The sequence below is a fragment of the Mesocricetus auratus genome, unplaced genomic scaffold (assembly GCF_017639785.1).
Source record: "Mesocricetus auratus isolate SY011 unplaced genomic scaffold, BCM_Maur_2.0 Super-Scaffold_100011, whole genome shotgun sequence".
In the NCBI taxonomy this organism is placed as follows: Eukaryota; Metazoa; Chordata; class Mammalia; order Rodentia; family Cricetidae; genus Mesocricetus; species Mesocricetus auratus.
The window spans coordinates 48,744,251-48,756,464 of record NW_024429195.1 but is presented as its reverse complement, the minus strand read 5'-3'; the positions used below and the strand labels follow the sequence as shown (position 1 = coordinate 48,756,464).

At 45.1% G+C, this 12,214-nt stretch overlaps 1 protein-coding gene across 2 annotated transcripts in view; it reads left to right on the top strand.

Annotated features, from left to right (window-relative positions):
• Positions 1-4,007: 4,007 nt before the first annotated feature.
• The window catches only part of Ppm1h (protein phosphatase, Mg2+/Mn2+ dependent 1H), a 235,411-nt gene continuing 227,204 nt past the window's right edge, over positions 4,008-12,214 (top strand). For both annotated transcript variants that reach the window (XM_040754792.1, XM_040754793.1), the window contains exon 1: positions 4,008-4,677. In XM_040754792.1, coding sequence (XP_040610726.1) covers positions 4,433-4,677 — 245 coding nt within the window. In that variant the 5' untranslated portion in view covers positions 4,008-4,432. The remainder of the gene's footprint in view (positions 4,678-12,214) is intronic.

Sequence of the window (12,214 nt, the reverse complement as noted above, 5' to 3'; positions counted from 1 at the left end):
GTTAAGAGGTTTAGTCCATGGTGGGAAGCAAGGCAGCATCCAGGCAGGCATAGTGCTAGAGAAGGAGCTTAGAGTTCTTACATTTTGATTCACAGGCAACAGGAAGTGGTCTGAGACATTGGGTGTAGCTTGAGCACATATGAGACCTCACAGCCTACCTCCACAGTGACACACTTCCTTCTGCAAGTACACATCTACTCCAACAAGGCCACACCCCCTAATACTGTTACTCCCTATGGGGCCCATTTGCTTTCAAATGTGCATAGACCCTCTACGGACAATATGCAACAAACCAATCAAGCAAGGGTCTCTCATTTCCTGATTCCTGTATCATTTGAATTTAGTTGCTCAGATCCTCCCAGGAGTAACATATGTAGTAAGTAAGAAAGGCATTTAATTTTAGGGACATCAGTAATAATAATAATAATAACCTCACTTTAAATTTAAAAAAGCAAAACTCACTTTCAACTCTTCTTATAAATCCATTCAAAGCAAGAAAGTGGGGAAGTTTCTGTTGATTTTAAGACAAAGTTCCAGGGAAGACTGCTGGACCACACTAACAATGACACTGTGCTGTGACCATGCTAACATGGGACTGTACTGTGACAGGCAATAATTAGGTTATAGAGGAAACTTAGAATAACCTCTTAAAGGATAAATTCACTAATCTTTCTAATGTTTCTGTGAGGTGCCTGAGCCACAAGCAAGTCCGAGGTATTAGGAGAAGAAAGACAAGACATCCAGCTGTTTTTATTAAGAGAATGCATGTGCTGCCTTTATTACCAGGAGTGTGTGTGTGAGTGTGTGTGTGTGTGTGTGTGTGTGTGTCTTTATTGCAATTGCTAAGAGGTCTCCCTCTTGTAGGAGGGAGCAGTCATATATATGTGTGCATATACATATATACAGGCTTACAGCACAGTGGAAAAACCCCAGTTGGAAGAGAGTGTATTTTCCTCATGCTAGATGTTGATGTCAGTGGGGCAATGCAGGGTCAGTAAGCCAGGACTAGAAAACAGGATGCACCTGTGGCTATCAGCTGACAAACAACTCAGAGACCCTGTGGGGGCTAGGACCAAACATTTCTGATTTTAATTGTGCTAAGTGTCCTATTTTAATAAAAGTTTGGAAACTGATGGGAAAATATCAAAAGTTGTTTCACCCCTGAAGATAAGGGAATCTTCTACTTTTTCATTATGGTTCTAGACCACTGAATTTTATTTATTTAAAATATGCCATGGACAGGTACCACTTTGCAACTGAAAATTAACCTGACAGGAAAAATTTTAATAAAAATCCAATTTCATATGCATAATAATGCTGTACTAAAAGGTGAAATGAAGAGAAAACCCATATTAAACTTGGCTCAATGAAAAATGGTCATTGAAGCATCTAAAGAACATTATTATGAGGTACCTGTATTATAAGAAATGCTTGAAACAGGGAGTCTAAGCTCATCTCAGACCCAGAGGGTTTTAGAACCAGTGATGAGTATTAGTGGCTCCGTTTCATATTGACTTAAGGTCATATGACTTCAAGCCCATTTTTGCTCTTTCAAGGTTAAATCCACAGTATGTTTGGCCTAAGATGTGGTTATTGTATGTCTTGCCTTGACAGCAGGATATCTGGCCTAAAGTGTAGCTAATGGATGTCTTACCTTAACAACAGGATATTTGGTTTAGGGTATGGTTACTTGATATTTTGAGTATTCAGAAGGTAATTATGCTTGCTTGTTCTTTGTATCTTGGTAAGGAAGTCTTTAGCCTTCCCTCCTTTTGACTGAGGTATAAAGAGCTTGGGTAATAAACTGGGGCCGATCCTGGTGTTCACCAGGTACCCTCCAGACTATTGTCTAATTCTTTCCTCAACCCACACTTCCTCCTTCCAAGCACAGACCAGGTAAGTCTGCTGGACCAGACTGGAGTGCGAATGTTTAGATGAAACATACATAGTGACAGACTCAGAAGTTCACAGTTTAACCATGCAAAATTAAAGAAGGCATTGAGTTGTCATCATTTTAAATCCTGGCCCATTAAAAAAACTGCTTTTGGTGGGGCCTTGGTGGCGCACACCTTTAATCCCAGCACTCGGGAGGCAGAGGCAGGAGGATCTCTGTGATTTCAAGGCCAGCCTGGTCTACAGAGTCAGTTTCAGGAAAATCTCCAAAACAATACAGAGAAACCTTGTCTCAAAAAACCAAAACAGAAAAAAAATGCTTTTGTTTTGTGTTTAATTTTATTTTATGAGGATGGGTGTTTTGGCTCTATGTTTGTATACCATGTTAGTGCATTGCCCGGGGAGGCCAGAAGAGAGATTTGGATCCCCTGAAACTGGGAGTTACCATGTGAGTGCTGGGAATTGAACTACTGTCCTCTGGAAGAGTCACTGATCCAGTCCCCTGACCCAAATTTTATAATTAGAGGACTGAAGGGGACTGAGAAAAAACTAATGGGTATTTCTAAAAAAAATTAATGGATTGAGAGTAGTGGAATTCACTAAAACATTTGAAATATTGCCAAAATTATGTAATGTGAAATGGTCAAAGGGAGGAAATACCTTTAAAAATGATTCTAGATACTGAAGAGAGGAACCACTGGGGCTTGACCAGGCTTAAGGAGCAGGGTTCTGTGGTGCCTGAAGATTAGAGTGCAAAGGTAGCCACACTAGTTAGCCACAGAGGCCAGGCAGTGGTGGCTTTAATCCCAGCAGCCACACTAGTTAGCCACAGAGGCCAGGCAGTGGTGGCTTTAATCCCAGCAGCCATACTAGTTAGCCACAGAGGCCAGGCAGTGGTGGTACACACCTTTAATCTCAGCACTAGAGAGAAATATAACGTGGGTGGACACAGGAGTAATTGAACGTATTGAGTCTGCAGTCTGCAGTCATGTTGAGGACAGGATCACCCCAACCTCGGTGGAGGTAAGAACTCTCTCGTAGCTGGCTGCTTTGCTTTTCTGATCTTCAGGTCTCCGGGTTTTTATTATTTGTGCCACAGGGTTCCTCTTTGTGGAGTGCTAGGCTCCTCTTTCTCCAGCACCTGGGCCACCCCCTTCTCTCCACTCACTAAAGATAAGGGTCCGGATTCCATCTACAACTCCAAAGAAGCCACTCAGAGCATAGCTATCCAGTTTGTACACTCTTAAACAGAAGGTAAACATCAGAACACGATGTAAAACAGTTTAGCATGAACCGGTCCTGTTGCAAAAGTTTTTTTTTTTAATTAAGCAAAACCAATATTTAACAAATGTTACCCTTGAAGAAGCACATTTGTTATTCTAAAGACGTTTAAATTAACATAAAATCGCCAAAATATATTTTAAGCATCTGTTCATTTTTTAAAGTTTAGCATTTAATTCAGTGGCTGTGTTGTTTTTCTTTAGTTTTCCACGTGCACTTAATTTTGTGCAGTTAAAATACTGCAATAGTAAAGATACATTTGTGGCTGTGTTAGAGGAAAGACCTTGTGTAAACTTGTTAAACGACTCATGTCATTTTAAACAGTGCATGTTCTTAATTTCTTGGAGACCTTTTATTTTCTGTTGTGGTAAAATTCTAGATTCAAAACAAGACTTGTGTCACTGACAGTGAGGCTTGTAGAGGTAATCAAAGAGGAAAGTGATCCTCTAGAAGCCTAGGGGAAACTTCCAAAGATTCTTGTGTACTCTTTGTGTAGTTAAGACTCGACACCAAGGTAGACTTACTTCTTTCCGTCGCGGGACTGGGAGACCCGCCACCTCCTCTGCACCTGTCTCAGCGAAGTTTCTTTTCCGGAGGTCAAAGGCAGTTTTCCTCCTAGCCCTTACTCCTCTGGCTTCTCCCTGCTGCCTGACGCCATGTGACAGCCCCTAACACCTGTACAGCCACCAGCTTCACAGCGCCCCCATCCTCCTCGCCAGGTACCGACCAGGCCAGGCTCGGTCTTCCTCAGGAGGTCACGATCACGGAGCTAGCCAGGCTCGGCCGACAGGGGAGGGGCTGAGCCTGGGCCAGAGCCGCAGCCCGAGCCCGCGCAGCCTGATTATCACATGACTAGACGACGGTAGCGGTGGCAGCCGGAGCGGCGGGTCCGCGGGCTCGCCGAGTGGGCTCAGTTCCGCGCACGCAGGAGCCGGGCGCAGGGGGCGGGGAAGCGACCCGCCGCAGCCGCCGCCCGCCAGCCGCTCCCGGGGCTCTCGCTGGCCCTCCCTAGCCGCCCGCCCGCTCCATGTCGCCCGGTTGCGGAAGTGTCGCTGGGAGAGGTGGCGGCGGCGGCAGCCGGGAGCACGGGAGGCCGGGGCTCGCCCCCCTGCAGCACTGAGCTCCGGGAGCCGCGCGCTCCAGCGGCCCGGCTGGCTCCCCGTGCGCCCCGCACCCGCCGCAGCCTGCATGCCCCGCGCTGCGCCTCGGCCGGCCGCCGCCTCCTGCTCGCCCAGCGGCTGCCCGGCGCCGGAGTAATATGCTCACTCGGGTGAAATCTGCCGTGGCCAATTTCATGGGCGGCATCATGGCTGGCAGCTCCGGCTCCGAGCACGGCGGCAGCGGCTGCGGTGGCTCGGACCTGCCCCTGCGCTTCCCGTACGGTCGGCCGGAGTTCCTCGGGCTGTCTCAGGATGAGGTGGAGTGCAGCGCAGACCACATCGCCCGCCCCATCCTCATCCTCAAGGAGACTCGGCGGCTGCCCTGGGCCACGGGCTACGCAGAGTGAGTGCACCCGCTCCCCGCTCTCCTCGCTGCCCTTCCCCGCACGGTTTCAGCCCCTTCCTCTCCCTGCTTCGGGGCTCTGGGGCTCTCGACCGGTTCCGGCCTCCAGGCCTCGGCGAGAACCTCTTTACTTCCACTGACTAGTTCCCTTCCCCCCTCTCCCCAGACCCCCGGGTATCGATGGGTTCTCCGGGCCGGGCGGTGGGTGGCAGAGCGGATGGTAGCTGCGCAGGACCGTGGGAACGCTGAGGTTGGACTGGTCTTATAATAAGGGGTCTGTGACACTTCGGAGGGGAAAAGTGGGCAAAACAGCTTTGCTGAAGTTGCAACATAGTAGGAAGACCCTGATGTCCGTGCCCACCCTCCAAAAAAAAATCATTGTTCCCCCGCGCGAAGAGTTTGGTGAGGTGAAGGCTCGCAGGATGTGTGCCCCGAGGCGGCCGGCTGGGTGCGCGTGACTGCGTTCGGCAAGGTCTTTCTTTCTGAGTTCCTGGGGCTTTCGAGCAGGTAGTGAGCGCCACTCGACCCGGTAAAATGCCACTGTCGTTTCCCACAATCCTTGGGAAGGTAGAAACTTACTCCAGGCGTCAAATACAGCATTTTAGTAATCAGCTTTTGCGATTAAGCGAGCTCCGGAGTGATTTGCTATTTTGAAAACAGACTGAGTTAGGCTACAGGGCCAGACATGGGACGGGGCGGAAAGGTTTCGTTGCCCCTCCCCTACTCCAAGGCCACTTCTCCATTGACTATTAATAACCGTCTTGTGAATGGTGGGATAAGTAATGTTTTCCCTACCTATTATCTACTATTTAGCTTTGTGGAACTAGCAGACTAGGAAGGGTGAGGGGATTTGGACCAGAACCCTGAGGTTAGTGACTGTGGACCCAAAAGCACTCCAAGCCCGGTGTTCGGCATACCTGCCCCCTTCCCTTGACACCTCCTCTATAATCTTGGCCATCCCCAACCGATGCACGATGTCTCCCTCTGATTGGTTCATCCGGGAACCAATCAATTTCTCCTATGCCTGGGCGCCTCAGTGCTGACCCGGTTCTGGTGGCTCGGATCCCCCCCAGCAGGCGTGGTTCCCTACGAGCTGGGTTCCGTTGCAGGAAGTAGGTGGCTTGCAAAGCAATCTGCCTCGAATCTTCTTTTTCCTCCCGCGTCATCGCTGTGGTCGTGACTCCACGCGCTTGTGTACAAATGGGGATTGATGACTGGCATGTGAAGAGAGGAGCGGGAGGATTGGGTGTGTGGGCTGGTTAGGTGGGTGTATGACATAAAAGCAGGCAAGCGTGAAAGAGAAGCAGCAAGGGGGAACAAAACAACCCCATAACCTCCAAGAGGAAGCCTGTGTGGGGAAACCTAACGGGGGGAGGGCGAGGGGGTGCACCTGCTAATTCACACCAGCAGTTCTTTGCCTGAAAAAACAAAAGTTTAAAAGCCTATTTGGTCCCTTTGCAAGGTCAAAAGCAATTGGAGAGGTACAGTCCCATAACTGTATACTTGGAGGTTTGATGCCGGTGGTTTGGTGGCGCGTGGCTACCTGAGGATCTGTCCTACTGGCAGTGGGAATTTCTAGGACACAGTGGACGGGAAACCTCACAAAAAGTGGGAAGAAGGGGAAAGGAAAGAAATTTTCAGTGAAAAGTAGGAGCAGGAAGCTGGATGGCTCTACCTCCCAACACACAGGTACCCCCTACTAAGCCCCGTTTCCTCCTCTACAAGAGGTCTGTCTTATTCTAGACTAGAACATGAGAGATGTTTCACTCCAAGGCTAAAAAAGTCACTATAAAAGCTTCAACTTTTAAGAAATAGTTAACAGGTACTACTGTGTACCTGCTAATTCACACAATGATCTTCAGGAATGAGTCGGCTCCACCACCCTACCCCAGGACCCTCAGTTTTGGGAGTGTGCGCTTCTCTAAACGTTTGACTGTACCTTTGAACACTTCCGTGTTCTTCCCCCAGACAGGATCCTAGTTGGTGTTACTCTGTAGAATTTTCACAAAGCACTGTGTCAGAGACATCTTTCCAACTCAGTGTGGGTAGAATTCCATTGTCCTGGCTCTCACCTTTAAACAGGTTCTCTTTACTACCCAGACATCCTGGTCTCCCTACCTCAGCTTCCGGAGAGACCTCATTCTTCTAAACTGTGTTATAGTTTCCATAATGTTTATGTAATGCTGGGCATTCTTTAGTATTTTCAAGTTCATATCAGGCCATCTAAGTATCACAACAGTCCTACTATTTCTACTTCACATGAGAACACAGGTATGAAATGGTAAAGCAACTTGCCAATGTTAATACAATCTGTATCTGAACCCAGAGAGTCCAACTACAGGGCCCATGATGCCAAACTCCCTATCTTTGAATCCTTCTGACCCAGGACATGTCATTAACAGTGTCACTAACATCTCTCCTCATGCCTACTTTCGACAGGTACAATAGTGTATCATATTATTATTCAAACCTCTATCATTTTTCTTTTTAATTAGTATATTATTACAAAATTTATATGTAAATATGATAAATTTTCTTTATAACTTTTCAAGAATCCATCCTAAGTGATTTTAAAAAAAGGAAGGAAGAAGGAACTGGGGGTATGATCAGAGTTGTCTTTTCCTAGAAAGGAACGGGGAAGCAGAAATCTCTTTTCTTCATTCTAGACAGATCCTGAGAGGGATACAGTAGGTGGGAAGATTATTTAAATGGTGGAAACAGAAGAATCCCTTAGAACCTAGTCCTTTGATTCTGTCTCTTAAGTTTGAAGTTAGGCCTAGTGATACAGCCTGTAATCCCAGCCATTTGGGAGGTTGAAGCAGGAGGATCTCAGCTACTCAGGAAGCTAAAGTAAGAGAATCATAAGTTATATAGCCTATCTGAGGTAGAGTGAGTTCAAGACAAGGCTGGGCAACTTAGTGAAACCATGTCTCATAATAAAAAGTAGAAAGAAGGCTAGAGATATCTGTACACACACACACACACACACACACACACACACACACACACTTCAGTGGAAGAAGGCGTCTGGCTCCAAGATCTCCAGGAGAGAAGGCCATCATCTGGTGACTGGGATGCTGGAGAAAGGGCTTTGGCCTATGATGTTGATGACCCACCATTTTGGATGGTAGAAGACGGTCTATTTTATCATTTATTAACAATCCCTTTTAAGAAGAGAGTCTGTGTGACGGGATTAGAGAATCAGCTATAAGCAATCACTGTAGTCCTGGGGATGCCGAGACTCAAGACCCTCTCCCATCTCAGAACTGTGTTAATGGGATTTCCTTCCACCTTGAAGAGTTTCTTGTTGGGGGTGGGATGTAACCACTAGATCAGCAAGAGATTCTCAACCTGTGGGTCGATATTAGGCATCCTGCATGTCAGATATTTACATTACTATTCCTAACAGTAGCAAAATGAAATGATTTTATGGTTGGGGGTCCCCACAACATGAGGAGCTGTCTCAAAGAGTCCCAGCATTAGGAAGGGTGAGAACCACTGATCTAGATTAAGGGATATTTGCCAGGTCAGGAAGCTCTTGGAAGCGCTGCAAAATAGACGGATATCTTTTTTAAAACATGCATTAGCTAGTTCCATTTTGAGTCTTGGCTTTGAAATCACTGACTGAGCCTGTGAGGTCTACCCAGAGAGCACCCAGGGGAAGCCACCATCTGACCCAGAGACTATGGGGACAGACACTTCCTTACCATCCCACAAGTTCAGATGCCACAAAGGTAGTCCCAGTGGTGCAGGAGCCTGAGGTCAGCTCATACTTTTAATAGGTTGTAATCTTTTTTTAACTTAAAAAAAATCTGTCTAACTAACTTCTACTGTTCAGGCAGACTCAGACATGCAGGCAATAATGGAGTTTTTGCTTACGTGCCAAAGAATGAGCCAGTGTTTTTTGAGAAACACTATTCTGTGTATTAAGTGTCATTTAAGTTTTACTAATGATACATCTTTTTCCATAATAATAATGGTGTAATTTTGCATGTAAGTAACTGAATGTTTCTCCTTTGTTATATATTTTCTAATAAAGGTACCACTGGGTATGGATTTTTAAAAAATGTCAACTCTTAAACATCACTTTGAGAACCTTTGTTAAATGTGCATTAGGTAATTTCGTTGAGTCTCATGGAGTTAGTTCTGAATTGTGACTTTTGAACAAAATAACCTTATTAAAACCCAGAGACCAACTCACAGGTGTTTGAATTTGTTTTAGAATCTGTAGGCCACTCACTCCATCTCTCAGTGAGTACTCACTGGTACTAAAGTACTCAGTGGTACTCAGTGGTACTAAATACCAGCTGCCAACAAATAACATTTCCTAGTCTGGCTTCCCCTGGCATACTCATTTTTCTTTCATACACCTTTTGTGGAATTACTTCAGAACTTCCTGTTCGACCTTTGCAACTGTGGAAACTGAAGGCTTTCTGTCCACTTATGGTTGAGAAAGGATGAGAAGAAGCAGGGGTGGGCTGATCAGTGAGACACCCTGTCCATAGCATTTACCTGCAGGTGATCCAGAAGTCCAAGGAGCCGAAGATGTTTCCTCTGCCTCTGTGATAACTTTCAGAAGACTTTAATTTTCCAGATTCCAAGTTCATTCCAAGATGGCACAACTGTGGCAGCCATTTTTCCTTCCAGGACTCCTTGTGCTTTCTGGAACTGGATTTAGCCATTCTGACAGGTGTATTTACCTGCAGTAGGACTCTGTTTGGGTAGACAATATCATGCATGATGTGACAATAACACACCCTGGTTTTCTGGTTTTGATGATGGCAACTCCACCTGGTAACTTTACCCTGAAACATGTACTTGTTTCCTTCAGACACATATGGTTCAAGACAGTTTTCTTTGTGTTTGGTAGAGAAATATTTTTAAGTGTCTTGAGTTTTCTAATTTGCCTAATCTAAAGATAAATTTAGCTTTTTCACTCTGAAGTTGTGCCCTTTTTAAGAGAAATAAACATAGCTCATCTGCTTTTGTTATTTCCCAATGATGACATCATTGCCCTCCTACTGTGTGACAGGCACTGGTCCCCTGCTAGGTCTGTGAAGTAATAAGACATATAGTCATCATCCTGTAGTCTTTGTTATAGAATTGCCCAACTCCCACCCCCTCCCATGACCTTTATGGATCATCTCTGAAGTGACAACAAGGACTACCACGAGTAAAGATGTCACAAGTGGGGGTTTTGTTTGTTGTGATTTCACTCTTCATGCCTCTGAGCAATTTTGAATCTCACTACTTATGTCACATGAGGGAAGCAAATTATTTTTTCCCAAATAGTTTTGTGATTAGCTCTGTTCCCAAATGTCCCAAGACCGTCTTCACACACCTACTGTAAAGAAAAATGTTCCTAACTTACTCTGTTGCAATATAGCATTTAGGCTCAACTCCGGATGGCTGGACTGATGGCTAGGGAGCTAAGTGTGGAGTCAGTGGACAGAAAGTCACTGAACTGGCCTGACCTAGCAGGATTATTGCTAGAAACAGATTAACCTGTCTTTCAGAGGTCAGGGATGGAAGCTTGATCCGATAGCAAGGTTGAAGATTTCCTCCTAAACTTCCTTTGCAGGATTCTCTCTAAGATCATATAGGCTGGGAGTGAAGGTCATAGAATAAAAGAACTTAGAGGACTGATTCTCAACCCGTAGGTCACAACCCCTTTGTGGGGGGGTCGAACTACCCTTTCACAGGTGTTGCCTAAGACCATCGGAAAACACAGATATTTCCATTAGTATTCCTAACAGCAGCAGAGTTGCAGTTATGATGTAGTAAAGGAAATAATTTTGTGGTTGGGGGTCATCTCAACTTGAGGAACTGTGTTAAAGGGTCGCAACGTTAGGAAGGTTGAGAACCACTGACTTAGAGGAACCTAAAGTCTGTCTCATCAAGCACAGAGTGTCTGCCACCCCTGCAAATGGGGGAATGCGAGAGTGGGAAGGAGGGCGGTTAAGTCATCATGTTTTGATTCTGGTTTGTAGCATTGCCTCCATGACCTTCTGTTGTTACCATGTCCCATACTGGCTGTGGGGGAATGCAAAGTGTGTAAAAGATGCAGGACCAACCTAATTACACAAACCGATGCTAAGGGCAATCTTTGAGGGTCCTTTCCTAAGAAGTCCCTTCAGTGGTTCTACCTGCCTCCTAACTTATTCTACCACAGACACTTTGAAAATAACAGAAGAATAGCTTTTGATGTACTTTCCCGTTCCCATCTCCCCACCACTACTATACCTTGTTAGATGACTAGCATTCTCAGTGCAGCAGTTAGGTACTGAGATGTCCCTGTGTGTGTGCTCCGTACACTGTATTTTCCATGTGAATTTAATTAAGTGCATGCAGCCCGGGAGCCAGAACCCATTCAAAAACACAGTGGTTTTTTTACATGGCAGACTTCTTAAGACCAGACTCAGTTCTCATTCCCACCTCTCGTGGTTTTGGCCTGCCTTATAAATATTTCTTTCCTTTCTATTTGTAAATTGTGCACATTCTTTAACTCCCACCCACCTGTTAAAAAAAACTTTAAAAAATGTAACTGTAAAACATGTCATCAAAAAGCTCAAGTAAGATATAATTTACTGAAAACTACAAAGAGCAAAGTAAAATTGTAAAGCCAGTAACCATTGTTAATGTTTGAGACAGATTTAGACTTACTATGCTAAAAAATAAAAGTGGATTGCTTGCACCTGCTTTGAAGGTGTCTTCTTTATGAGTGTGTGTTGGACTTTTGGTATCCAGAGAGATGGCTGACTCTTGCTCTGATGGAAGGCTTTGCGTTAATGAATCGCTAGTGGACAGTGGATCTGGGATTTACATTTAGGCTTTTAAGATGTTCTCTGGTCCTCTAATTACTTCCTTATGGACAACTTCTAGATGTGGAGAGCTTGGGCAGAAGCCTTCATGATTATGATTCACGCTATCGGACTGGCTGTACCACACAGCAAGCTGTAGTCAGCAGTGTGTGACTAGAAACTGATTTAGCAGTGAGCCGTTGATGTTTGCCAATCAGCAAAAAGATGGGAAGCACTTCATTAAAACTTTAGCTTGGAGAAACTAAATAGTCATGTATATGTGTATATCATCTATCATATGGTGGATGTTTGGATTATTATTCTTTCTAGCCTATATAGTTTCTGTTACTCTTTGGAGATAACTTTTTATTTATAAGAGCATTTTATATAGTAAGGACATTAACTAACCTTTAGCCTATTACATTGCAACATTTTTTTCATATAGCCAGTGAATTAGTTACTTTTCTGAACCAAAAATACCTGATAGAAGCAACTTGAGGAATCAGTGATTTGCTTTGGTTTACAGTTCCAGGGCACAGAGTCTATCAGGGTGGGAGGTGACAGTAGCAGAAGTTTGAGGTAGCTGTCACATTGCATCTGCAATCAGGAAGCAGAGAGATAAATGCTGTGCTCAGCCAGCTTCCTTCTTTTTATTTAGTCTGGGGACCCAGTTCAGGAAGGGATGCTGCCCACATTTAGGGTGGATTTTCACACCTCTATTAACCTAATCTACATAA